The sequence below is a fragment of the Euprymna scolopes genome, chromosome 4 (assembly GCF_053919585.1).
Source record: "Euprymna scolopes isolate OS-2025 chromosome 4, ASM5391958v1, whole genome shotgun sequence".
In the NCBI taxonomy this organism is placed as follows: Eukaryota; Metazoa; Mollusca; class Cephalopoda; order Sepiida; family Sepiolidae; genus Euprymna; species Euprymna scolopes.
Genome location: NC_136485.1, coordinates 94,082,770 through 94,097,294, shown reverse-complemented (window position 1 = coordinate 94,097,294; position 14,525 = coordinate 94,082,770). Strand labels below are relative to the sequence as shown.

Genomic DNA, 14,525 nt, shown 5'->3' with positions numbered 1-14,525 from the left:
GGAATATTATTCGTTTGTAACAATGGGAGGGGGCATTGTTAAATATTTTGTTCTTACATCGTTTTCTCATTTTGCCTTTCAATCGTCGACTATTTTCAACTGTTTATGAAAACTTTCAAGTAGCATGTTGTACACTAAGGACAAAGTGATACAATCTGGCTTTGTTTTAAAGTCAAAATAAATCTTGTGTTGTCTTACAATTTCCAATCAATTACAAGAAAAACATTTCAGAAAAAAATATACGCAGAAATTAGCGGGTCTTATGTAATAATTTTAAAATTTACAAAAAACAACAAATCTAATTAAATATTTATAAATTTAAAAGAATCGGAATTGGAAAAATTTTTGGAATCGCCTCATCACTAGTTATAAGTCAATCCAACTGCCACGAATTGTAGACCATAACCATGTGTTAACACTGATCGACATATTCTCTCAATCTTTATAATAAGTAAAAGAGTTCATTATTATCCATAGAGTGGACACACCACGTTTATGTTTCAATGTAATTTTTTAATATAATTTTGATTTTTAATATAATTTTGAAATATCTAATGTTTAAATATAATCTTGAAATATCTAATGTTTAAATATAATCTTGAAATATCTAATGTTTAAATATAATCTTGAAATATCTAATGTTTGAATATAATTTTGAGATATGACATTTCAATGTCATTTTGTTATATTTTATACTTAAATATAATTTTGATATATTTGTTTAGTTAGAATATAATTTTGATATATTTTATGCATGAATATAATTTTGATATATTTTATGCTTGAATATAATTTTTATATTTTTAGGTACAATATTATCACCCAAATTATGCAAGCAACAACAATTAATAATTGGAAGAAATCCCAAGGCATCAGTACAGGTAAAATAGAAGGGATGTGCATTTTTGTATCTTTGACTTTATTTTTAAATTTTTTTCTAAGAAAAATAAATAAATAAAATAAAAGAAATGAAAAACAAGAGACAATATAGTTTAACAATATTATTTAACGATAATTCAAGATTATTTTGTGAGGTGAGTTTCATATGAAATAATTTGAAATTTGAAATTTCAAGTTAAAATTCAAATTTTTGCTAGTTTAAGCTCACATTTGAGTGTATACAAATGTTTAGGATAGAAATAGACTTCTACGATCTGATTTACTGTGGAGCTTCAGTGGAGTGTTGTTATTAGTTCCTTTTAAGCATTTATTATTGCTATATATATAATACTTAACCTGTTTTATATAGTCTTTAATCACTAAGGCTGATTTCTAGCGTGTGCAATCTTACCTCTTTAAGCTGTGTTTGAGAGTAATAATGTCACAATAAAAATATCAGTTTCTGGTCAGGTAGGTAAGCAGTTTAGATAGAGACTTTTTTATCAACCAGCCTTGTAACCCTTTCCCTACTTATTGGGCTTTTAAAGGGTTTACTTTTTAGCTAGCCTGTTTGAAGTTCAGGAGATTGAAAGTTAGTGATAGAGTCTCTTTTTACGTAACTTGTCTTAAGGTGATTCTGCCTTTTGTAACTTTTTAAATTACCTTCTAAAAATCCACACAACACACATTATTTCTTATAGTAACATCAGAGATCTCAGGTCAAACTTTCCTGATGTTCAGTCCTTTCTCTTTTTATATCTTTGCTCTTTGTGAGACTAATCTGGATGCTTCTATTGATAACAATAATCTACATGTTTATATAGTTATTTTCTTCTTGTCCACTTTGATTTTTCCACACATTTGCATCGTCTTGCGCTTTTTCTTTACAAGAATTTCCTGTTTGCACGTGTCCCCAGTCTTGAATCGCATAGATATCTTTTATCTATCTGAGATTGCTTTGTTGCACTCCATTATTTATTTTTTTTTTAATCATTCCCCTTCTCACAATGCCTGTTAAAGATTCTATATTCAGAAGTATTGATATTGCATTGCAAATTTATCTGCCGAGTTCTATCTATTTTCGGTGACTTTAATGCTCATTATTCTGTCTGATTCCCCCAACTCTTAACACACTGATCTAGCTGGTAAAATCTCTTAACTTTTCTGTCTCGTAACTTTTCCCAAATTTTCACCTTCTCTATATACTTTCCTAATAATGACCTCCATCAACCATCTTTACTTTATCTTTTTCTCAAATCTGTTTCTGACTCATGTTCTATTTCCTCTTCTCCTCTTTTGGGTTCTTCTAATTATGCTGTTGTTGATGTTTAGATTGATTTTTCTGTAAAGTCTTCTATTGATTCTCTTCTATAGAAACATGTTTAGCTACAAGAAGGCTGATTGAGATAGCTTTGCAGTTTCTGATGTGATGTTGCATGGGATTCTATCCAAATGATGGTATTAGGGAGATTGCTGACTAGTTCTTGTCATTCCTCATTCTCCTCCTGCATTTTCATCTGTTTGTGCTTTTGCCATTACTTCAATTAGTATCGTCTGAGCCTTCTAGACAACGCTACAGAAGAGCTAGTAATTCCTGCAAGAAAGCAATCTCTAAGTCTACCTATTCTCAAAGGATTCATGACTCTTGTTGTGAGTTTAGTGCGCATGCGCACCAGATGTTTATAAATAGAACAAAATTGGCGCCTTTTCCCAGCTTAGTCGTTCGTTACCGACCATGTTGTTGTACCTGCTGAATTTTATGTTGAATAAAACCTTTCTAATATCTTAAAAGGTCTTTATTTTTTATTACAATTTATTCAATGGATTTATTTATGGATGGATTTTGAGGATGAGCGACTGTGAGAGAGTCGATGCAGTTGATGAGGGTACGATACCAATGATTCCATTCGTCAGCGGTTGTATCTGACGATCCTTCGAATTTACCAGGTCTCAGTATAGCATCCATTGTTGCTGTTAATTTTTTTTCATACCCTTTCTCGATCATGCTCTGCTTTGCGCTCATTATCACTAAAGGACCTGCACGCAGCACTTTGTCATCCTGGAGTAGCGAGACTCTATCACTTTTTGAGGCAGAAGAATCTACCATTCTCCATGGAAGATGCTAAGCGCACCTGCGCTGAATGTCAAATATGTGCTGAACTAAAACCAAGGTTCTTCAAACCTCCATCAGGTCGATTAATCCATTCCTGATCCCCCTTTGAACGTCTTTCAATAGATTTCATGGGACTAAAAACATCTACGAATAATCTCAAATACCTACTCGTGATTGTAGATGAATATTCACGCTATCCTTTTGTCTATCCATGTCAGGACATATCAACAAAAATTGTTATAAATTGTCTCCAGAATTTATTTACCTTTTTTGGCTGCCCAGATTCCATCCATAGTGATCGAGGAAGTCAGTTTATTTCATGTGAACTAAAAGAGTTTCTCTGGCAACATGGAGTTGTGATTACCCACTCAACTCCATACCATCCAATCGGCAATGGACAATGCGAGAGAGTAAATGGCACAATCTGGAAAACGATCAAACTTGCACTCAAAACCAGGCAATTGGACGAACGTCACTGGCATGAAGTACTCGACATAGCTTTGCACTCTATTCGATCGCTACTTTGTACAGCAACTAACTCAACCCCACACGAGAGAATGTTTAACTTTTCCAGAAGGTCGGGCACCGGATATACCTTACCCGAGTGGCTGCAAGGAGGACCGGCCCTCCTTAGGAAGTTTGTCCGTCAACACAAGTCAGATCCCCTAGTGGAACCAGTAGATATAATATCTGCAACTCCCAACTTTGCCAGAATTCATTTCCCTGACGGCCGTCAGTCAACAGTCTCAACAGAAGACTTAGCCCCCACTCCTGTCACTGACCCCTCCTCTACAAACTTGGAATCTCCTGTCTCCCCTGATCATGGTACATCACCAGATTCTACTACTCCATCAAACATCCGCGAACCAGAGTTGATTGATCAACAGGAGACCCCAAAGAATAATACCTCACCAAATGGAGAGTCTTTCTCTTCAGTTGACAAAACAAAGTGTTTAGAAATAGAAGAGCAGCAGCAACAGTCTGACTCGAAGAAGGGCGTTTTCAAATTTCTTCCAGAAGCTACAAAAAGGAGAAGGAAGATCACCTGTAACCCGAAATATAAATAAAATGTGGTGGAGAGTGTTGTGAGTTTAGAGCGCTAGTGCACATGCGCACCAGATGTTTACAAATAGAACGAAATTGGCGCCTTTTCCCAGCTTAGTCGTTCGTTACCGACCATGTTGTTGTACCTGCTGAATTTTATGTTGAATAAAACCTTTCTAATATCTTAAAAGGTCTTTATTTTTCATTACAACTCTATCTCATCTTCTCTGTTGTTGCTGTCTTTAAAATGCTAGTGATTGGTCTGACCCAACTATCTTCCTATTAGTTTTCTCTTTGTTATTAGCAAAGTTTTTGAAGGCTCAATCAGTAGCAAGCTTGTTCATTTTTTTTTTAATTTTTTAAAAGTTTTTTAGTAATGTTTAGTTTGGCTTTTTGTTCAGCAGTTGATTTTTTAAACTGTTATTTCTGAGCGGATCTGTTGGTTATGGATAATTTAGGGTAAGGTCATTTAGCTTGACATTTTGAAGGCGTTTGAAAGCGTGTAGCATTCTGGTCTTCTACACAAACATCAGGGTGTTGATGGTGAGGTTCTTCACAATCACATTATTAGGTTTTTACTTTTTCTGACCAAAGCTTGTGAGTAACCCTGGATGATGTCTCCTCCTTTTTTCCTATGCTAGTGTTCCTCACAGCTCTTCATAAGATTAAAATCTATGCTGATGATACTCATTCTCATGCTAATGCTCATCTATCTTCCCTGAATCAGTTGAAATATGCAGCTGATCTAGAAGTTAGCCTGTGTTCAGTTGTGGATTGGAGTACAAAATGTTTTGTTTAATCCTGTTAAAACTCAGCTCATGTGTCTCTTTTCTTGAGATTCTCATGGATAGCGCTGCTCTTGAGAAGAAATCAACTCAGAAATGTTTTGATCTTTCTCATCAAATCCTTCTTGAGATTCATATATTAGATGTATTGCTCTTTCTATTTCTTGTAAAGTCGGTTCTCTTTTTCGCTACAAACACTTTCTTACATCTGATTCTATTGTCTATCTCTACAAATCTATTATCAGCGCATGTTGTCATATTTTGCCTGGTGAATCTCATTCCCATGATTCTAGGATTCTTGATTAGGTGCAGAAACTATAATTTGATTGGCCCCACTCCTCTTTTCTGCACCCTTTCCCTCACAGATGTGATAGTCTCGGTCGGTTTTATAGATACTAGTGACATGTGTTCTTCAGAACTGCCTCATCTATTTTCAGCTTTCTTTATTCCAGCTTGTTTGACTCGTAGATTGGTTATTTCAAACCTCATACATACCTCATGCAGCTTGCTAGTCCACTAACTTCTTTCCAAAAACAGCAGACTTGTGGAAATCTTTTCCTGTTGACTGTTTTCCTTCTACCTATAGCCTTGGTCTTTTCAAGGCATCTCCTGTCTTTACATAAATCAATTTTTGTTCTTGTTTGCTCTTTTGTCAAGTGGCTTGATGCTTTGTCTGGAGTGATTTCTATGTTAAAATTTGAATATCATATTGAAACATAAAAGTATATTTGCTTTCTATTGCTTATGTGTTTGAGGATGTGCAGATGTTAAATGAACATTTTAGCTAATTGATAACAAAAGATTTTCGCAGCAGTTTTCAAGTATCAGTAATAGATTGATTTTTTAGAATTTCATTTGATGTGCATATTCCAGGCATATCTTTCTAACGAAATAATTATTTATCTCATGAGAAAAACAATCATTTAAACAATACATGATTGAATTTATTCTTTTTTTATAAACTAATTTTATTACTATTCTTCTTGTAACTACCGGCCGGTTTCGAGGAAAAGAGTGACGCTTCAACTGATGTATATAGCTTTATTAAACACTGTGAAAATTGTAAAAGAAAATATTATATTTAATAAGGAATACATTTTAATATTAATTTCCGAAAGAAACTTGATAAGTTCTTGAGATAAATTAATGAATATCAATTACCATTTTGTCTCTCCAAGGTCCAGTAGTCAAAATGCAGATCACGAAAGTAAAGCAATACATAGTCTGGCCATTCTAGGATGGGTGACTACTTGGGATTACCCAACATTAATGCAGATCACAAAAGTTAAGCAATACATAGTCTGGTCATTCTAGGATGGGTTACTACTTGGGATTACCAAATGACTTATGCAGATCACGAAAGTTAAGCAATACATAGTCTGGTCATTCCAGGATGGGTGACTACTTGGGATTACCAAATGACTTATGCCGATCACGAAAGTTAAGCAATACATAGTCTGGTCATTTTAGGATGGGTGACTTGGGATTACCAAATGACTTATGCAGATCAAAAAAAAAAAGATGCGTATTGGAGAGAGGGAGGAAGGGACAGGGCATGAGTTGGTGCATATGTAGGAGCAAAATACAGAGCGTCGCCTGTAATAGAATGACATAGCACTAGCACGACATATATACTAGCTGATTACCCGGCATGGCATTGGAAGAACACTCGTCGACGCCTGGGATTGGAAAAAATTGGTTGATGTATGTACTAGCCAAATGCCCAGTGTCGCACGGGATGGATTACATAGGTGGGTATCTGTACTAGCAAAATACCCGGCATCGCCCAGGATTGGATAAAGTAGGTGTATATGCACTAGCAAAACAACCGGCGTTGCCCTGGATTGTATGACATAGGTGGATGTGTACTAGCAGAATACCAAGTGTCGCCTGTAATTGTATGATATAGGTGAAGTATAGGTCCGATTCGACAATTTTGAAGGTGCTTGTGCAGTATAGGTTCGATTTGAAAAATTTTGATGGTGCTTGTTCATTATAGGTCCGATTTGACAATTTTGAAGGTGCTTGTGTATTATAGGCCGATTTGACAATTTTGAAGGTGCTTGTGCAGTATAGGTCCCATTTGACAATTTTGAAGGTGCTTGTGCAGTATAGGTCCCATTTGACAATTTTGAAGGGGCTTGTGCACTATAGGTCCGATTTGAAAAATTTAGATGGTGCTTGTGCAGTATAGGTCCAATTTGAAAAATTTAGAAGGTGCTTGTGCAGTATATGTCCAATGTGAAAATTTTGAAGGTGCTTGTGCATTATAGGTCTGATTTGAAAAATTTAGAAGGTGCTTGCGCAGTATATATGTTACAATATGCAAGTGACCCTCCCTTGGATGTAGCTTCATTATCAGATTCCATTAGATTAATATACAATCATTGTTATAATATGCAAGTGATCTCCCTTGAGTGTAGCTTCATTGTCGAATTCATTAAGATTAATATACAATCATTGTTATAATATGTAAGTGACCTCCCTCATATTTAGATGTCATATTTCAAAAATCACAGCTGAACTAAAAACATTATTATTTAGAAGGCCCTCCTTATTTTCGATTGACGTTTGGTTCTCTCCTTATTTTCTTAGTGGGGGTGGGGGGAGAAGGATGAAACCGCTTTAATTCTAAGAACAGATACTATACTTTGATCTTAGCAAAAAAGACCAAGTAAAAAAAAATGTGTATTATATATTTATGAGGAAGGTGAGAGGCATATTATGAGTTAATGGGAGGAGGGGGCGAAAGATGAAACCGCTTTATTTCTGAGAACAGATACTACACTTTGATCTAAGCCAAAAGACCAAGTAAAAAAAAAGATGCGTATTGGACAGAATTGGTGCATATGTACGAGCAAAATACCCAGCGTCGCCCGTGACATAGCACTAACATGGCATATATACTAGCTGATTACCCGGCATGGCCTGGGATTACAAGAACAATCAGCGACGCCTGGGATTGGAAAAAATTGGTTGATATATGTACTAGCCAAATGCCCAGCGTCGCCCGGGATGGTACATAGGTGGGTATCTGTACTAGCAAAATACCCGGCATAGCCCAGGATTGGATAAAATAGGTGTATATGCGCTAGCAGAACAACCGGTGGATGTGTACTAGCAGAATACCAAGTATCGCCTGGGATTGCATGATATAGGTGAAGTATAGGTCCGATTCGACAATTTTGAAGGTACTTGTGCAGTATAGGTCTGATTTGAAAAATTTTGGTGGTGCTTGTTCATTATAGGTCCGATTTGACAATTTTGAAGGTGCTTGTGGATTATAGGCCGATTTGATAATTTTAAATGTTAGCAATATGTAATCTGGTCATTCAAGGATGGCTGACTACTTGGGATTACTAAAAGACTTATGCAGATCACAAAAGTTAAGCAATACATAGTCTGGTCATTCAAGCATAGATGACTATTTGGGATTACCAAATGACTTATACAGATCGCGAAAGTTAATACGGATTACCAAATGACTTATACAGATCGCAAAAGTTAATACGGATTACCAAATGACTTATGCAGATCACGAAAGTTAAGCATTACATAGTCTGGTCATTCTAGGATGGGTGACTACTTGGGAATACGACATGACTTATGCAGATCACAAAAGTTAAGCAATACATAGTCTGGCAATTCTAGGATGAGTGACTACTTTTGAGTACCAAATGACTTATGCATATCACGAAAGTTAAGCAATACATAGTCTGGTCATTCTAGCATGGGTGACTACTTGGGATTATCAAATGATTTAAGACAAAAGTTAAGCAATACATAGTCTGGTCATTCTAGGAGTGGTGACTACTTGGGAGTACTAAATTACTTATGCAGATCACGAAAGTTAAGCGATACATAGTCAGATCATTCTTGGATGGGTGACTACTTGGGATTACGAAATGGGTGACTACTTGGGATTACGACAGGACTTATGCAGATCACGAAAGTTAAGCAATACATAGTGTGGTCATTCTAGGATGGGTGACTACTTGGGATTTCTATATGACTTATGCAGATCACGAAGGTTTAGCAATACATAGTCTGGTCATACTAGGATGGGTGACTACATGGGAGTACCAAATTTTTTTGCAGATCACGGAAGTTAAGCAATACATAGTCTGGTCATTCTAGGATGGGTGACTTACTTAGGATTACCAAATGACTTATGCAGATCACGAAAGTTAAGCAATACATAATCTGGTCATTCTAGAGTGGGTGACTATTTGGGATTACCCCAATGACTTATGGAGATCACGAAAGTTTAGCAATACATAGTCTGGTCATTCTAGGATGGTTGACTACTTGGGATTACCCAATGACTTTTGTAGATCACAAAAGTTAAGAAATACATAGTCTGGCAATTCTAGGATGGTTGACTACTTGGGATTACCCAATGACTTTTGTAGATCACAAAAGTTAAGCAATACATAGTCTGGTCATTCTAGAGTGGGTGACTACTTGGGATTTCTAAATGACTTATATACATCACGAAAGTTAAGCAATACATAGTCTGGTCATTCTAGGATGGGTGACTATATGGGATTACCAAATGACTTATGTAGATTATGAAAGTTAAGCAATATGGAGTCCGGTCATTCTCTGATGAGTGACTATTTGGGATTACCAAATGACTTATGAAGATCATGAAAGTTAAGCAATACGTAGTCTGGTCATTCTAGGATGGGTGACTACTTGGGAGTACTAAATTACTTATGCAGATCACGAAAGTTAAGAAATACATAGTCTGGTCATTCTAGGATGGGTGACTACTTGTGATTACAATAGGATTTATGCAGATCACGAAAGTTAAGCAATATGTAGTCTGGTCATTATAGCGTGGGTGACTACGTGGGATTACTAAATGACTTATGCAGATCACGAAAGTTAAGCAATACATAGTCTTCCCATTCAAGGATGGGTGACTTCTTGGGAATCACGAAAGTTAAGCAATACATAGTCTGGTCATTCTAGGATGTGTGATTTCTTGGGATGACCAAATGACTTAAGCAGATCACGAACGTTAAGCAATACATAGTCTGGCCATTCTAGGATGGGTGACTACTTGGGATTACCAAATGACTTATGCAGATCACGAAAGTTAAGCAATATGTAGTCTGGTCATTCTAGGATGGGTGACTACTTGGGATTAACCAAGACTTATGCAGATCACGAAAGTTAAGCAATGCGTAATATCATTACATAAATATAGAATCATTGTTATAATATGCGTGTGACCTCCCCTAAATGTAACTTATTTGTCGACTACCATTAGATTATGCAAGAGACCTCCCTGGGATGTAGCTTCATTGTTGAATACCATTAGAATAGTATACAATCATTGTTTTAACATGTAAGTGACCTCCGTTAGCAGAATATCAAGCATTGCCGGTGATTGGATAAGAAAGGTGGATATACGTATTAGCAAAATACCCGACATTGCCTTGGATTGGATGAGATAGGTGGGTGGTTTCCTAGTAGAATATGGGGGGGGGGTCGGATGAGATAGGTGGATATTTGTGATAACAGAATACCTTATATAGGAAGATGGGGCGATTATGTTGTAAAATCATGAAAAATTATTGTCCAAATAAGTAAGAAATCCAAGAATTATGAAAAATGATGAACTGCGAGTTATTTGATTGGTGTGTTTGTAATGAAAAAAAAACCCAGCCAGACAATGTCTCAAAGTTATTATTGTAGTAAGAGGAAGGGGATTATGTGGGTTAAATCATGAAAAACGATTGTCGAAATGAGCAACATACCCAAGAAATATGAAAAGTGATTAAATGTAAGCTATATGTGTTTATAATGAAATAAACAGCCCATATATAGTCTGGAAGTGATTATTTTAGTAAGAGGGGGTTAATTATGTGGGTTACATGATAAAAATGATCGTAAAATTAGTAACATATCCAAGAATTATGAAAAGTGAGTAAATTTGAGTTATTTGTTTGGTGTGCTCTTAATGAAATAGAAAGCCATGATGATGTATTAAAGTTATTATTTTAGTAAACCTGGGCTATAGTTAGTGTTAAATCAAGAAAAATGATTATCGAAATTAGTAAAATATCCAAGAATTATGAAAAATGATGACATGTGAGTAATTTTATTAGTGTGTTAGTAATGAAATAGACAGCCCAGACAATGCCTCAAATGTATTATTTTAGTAAGAGGTGGGCGATAATGTTGGGTAACTCATGAAACATGATTTATAACGAAATGAACAGCCCAGATATAGTCTTAAATTTAATATTTTAGTAAGAGTCGGTTGAATATGTGGGTAATATCATTAAAAATGATTGTTGAAATTAGTAACATCCAAGAAAAGTGAAAAATGATGAAATGTGTGTTTTGTGATTGGTGTGTTTGTAATGTCTCAAATGTATTACTTTAGTAAGAGGAAGGAGATTATGTGGGTTAACTCATGTAACATAATTGTCGAAATTAGTAACATATTCAAGAATTATGAAAAATGATGAAATGTAAGTTATTTGATTGGTGTGTTTGTAATGTAATTACCACCCCAGACAATAACTCAAAGTTATGATTTTAGCAAGAAGGAGATTGTGTCGGTTAAATAACTATAAACGATTGTCAAAATTAGTAACATATCCAAGAATTATGAAAAATTATGAAATGTTAGTTATTTGATTTGTGTGTATTGTAATGAAATAGACACCCTAGACATTGTCGCATGGTTGGTGTTTTAGTAAGAGAGGGGCGATTATGTGTGTTAAATCATGAAAAATGATTTTCTGAAATTAGTAACATATCCAAGAATTATGAAAAATGATAAAATGTGAGTTATTTGATTGGTGTGTTTATAATGAAATAACGAGCAAGACAATGTCTCAAAGTTATTGTTTAGCAAGAGGAGAGGGGATTATGTGGGTTAAATAATGAAAAACGATAGTCAAAATTAGTAACATATCTAAGAATTATGAAAAATAATAAAATGTGAGTTATTTGATCGGGGGGTTTTCATGAAATAACCAGAGACAATGTCTCAAAGTTATTATTTTAGCCTGGTGCTACCAGATCAGGCTGTCTATTGGCTTCCTGAGACGAAATGCACCTACATCGATTTTCCGTTTTTGTTTCCTATTCTCTTTTGTAAAACTTAATTATGTTCTACAAAAACAAAAACAACAGCCCCCTTCCCTTTTTTTTTTTCCCTACTTCCCAACCCCGTCAGTGGGGCATTAGAATACACTGACTGCCCCCTTGCAGAGAGTAAAAGTCCCTCAATGGGGCCACCTGTTGGCCGTAGCTGGCATCCCGTAATGTCTACGAAAAGGATCCTGGTGGCTGAGCAACTGATACCTAGAGAAATAAAGGTATCAGTTGCAACACTCCACTTTGGCCTCGTACTGGGCCAGACGGGCGATCGGAGAGGCCCGATCCGATCAATCAGCTGGTCACGTCTAGCTCACCACTTATACGCATACAATCTACACCAAATCTAAATAATACACAACACTTCCCCATCAATACTGATCCCCAAACAAGTGGTGAAAGCGGTGGCTGAGGGTCAATTGTATATAGTGAACAAGGACTAGACATGGATGTTTTTCTCTGATCTTTCCCATATTTTACTTGGATGGGAGAAATTAAGATACACGAGTGCTCGAAGCCTACATTATGTACAAGTATATCATACCTGTAACCCTGTTGTAGCCAGGGCGAATGGGCTTCCCCCCCTGTGCGCATCCCAAGTAGGGCTCCAAGGTGGGTGGGGAGCAGGGATGATGAATTTTAAAAAAAGAACCCAATATGAGGTATAAAAATCCAAGTAAAAAAAGATTTTTAGACAGTTCGGACAGTGACACGAATGAGGAATCGGATAACTATCCAAACTTCATAGTAATGGAGCCAATTGGAGAAGTGCCTTTAACCAAACTCTCCCCCTTCAAGATAGAAAAAATACTATCAGAAAGGGTTAAACCTAAACTAGTGAAAAAATTAAGAAATGGTAATCTTTTGATAGAAATTCTTACCAAAACACAGGCAGATGAACTTTTAAAATGGAAACATTTTGACAATATAAAAATAAAGACATGCCCTCACAAAACACTAAACATATGCAAAGGAGTTGTGAAAAGCCCTGAACTTTCACTTTGCTCCATCGACGAAATCCGTTCAAATCTAAAAGAACAAAATGTAACGGATGTCAGAAGAATTCAAATTAAAAAAAATGGAGAAATGATAAACACACACTCATATATATTAATCTTTTACCAACAAAAAATTCCACAAGAAATAAAAATAGCCTATGAGAAACTAAGAGTCGAACCATACATCCCCAACCCACTGCATTGCTTTAAATGCCAAAAATTTGGTCATCATCAGGACCGATGTACACGCCAGCCAGTTTGTGGAAGGTGTGGAGAAAACGACAATCATATCAACTGTCAAAAAACTTATAAATGTGCCAATTGTACAGAAAATCACAGTGCCTACTCCAAAGACTGTGAAATCTGGAAAAAAGAAAAAGAAATTGTTAAAATTAAACACTCATTAAACATCACCTACCCAGAAGTAAGGAAAAAAGTAATAACAGCTAAATATTCCGAAATAACCAAAAAGAATATTCCCAACACAAATAAACACAATGACAATTATTGCACAACAAACCTCGATATTAAAATCCAAGACCTCACCAACCAAATCAAAATATTGATAAATACAATTGAAGAAATGAAAAAAAACTCACTGGAACCAAAAATCCAAACGCCACACCCAGTAGACCAGAAACAAATCCAAAAAAACAAACCAGAACCAAACTTAACTAAACAAAAACTACAAATAAACCCACAAATTCCCCTCTCCAATAGCTTTAAGATATTGGAGATCGAGAACTCTGAAGAGCAGAATACCAACAATAAGGAGAGTCCCTTAATCCCCCACAAGAGTTCTAATATAAAAACAGATAACAACAAGCAAAAAAATAAAGATTCTCCAAAAACATCCGAACAGACAAGAACAATAAATGGGAAAAATTCCTCAAAGAAAACCAGCCCCACAAAAACCAAACCACGATCTCGCTCAACATCTAAAAGCAGAGATAAATCAAGCATAAAAGCTAACAAACCAATTGAACACAAAGAACTAGAAGCCATGGAAACAGAAACCGAATCTACCAATGATAAAAAGCTCACAAGTGCTCAAACGCACATGAAACAGTCCAATGATTCAAATACAAGAACTACAGACCAAAATAAATTTAAAACCTCCTTGGAAACAATGGAAATAGAAGACAAAACTTCTAAACCCCCATAAAAAAGAAAACACCCCTATTCCCAAGACAAAAGGGAAATCAAATACATAAAATCTAAACTATGGCCAACAAAATAATCCAATGGAATTGCAGAGGTATAAAAGCCAACCGGAATGAATTACTTCTACTGATATCCGATCTATGTCCCACAATAATATGCCTACAAGAAACCTTTTTAAAACCATCTGAAAATATCAATCTTCAAAGTTTTACTGAATACAACTATACAACAAATAACCCAAATAGAGCTTCGGGAGGAACATCCATTCTCATTAACAAAAACACGGCACAAAGCCAAATAAATCTACAAACTAACTTACAGGCAATTGCTGCCACAGCCACCCTACATAGAACGGTCACAATTTGCTCCATTTATCTGCCTCCAAACGACCCCATAGATGAAACCGAAATAGAAAAACTC

General features: G+C 35.7%; 1 protein-coding gene across 6 annotated transcripts in view; it reads left to right on the top strand.

Moving 5' to 3' along the window:
* Positions 1-14,525, top strand: part of LOC145268864 (sorting nexin-25-like) — a 631,480-nt gene that overhangs the window by 276,468 nt on the left and 340,487 nt on the right. For 3 of the 6 annotated variants that reach the window (XM_080124584.1, XM_080124583.1, XM_080124581.1), the window contains exon 7: positions 808-893. In XM_080124584.1, coding sequence (XP_079980710.1) covers positions 808-893 — 86 coding nt within the window. The remainder of the gene's footprint in view (positions 1-807; positions 894-14,525) is intronic. The other 3 variants (XM_080124587.1, XM_080124586.1, XM_080124588.1) reach the window with 1 other exon arrangement.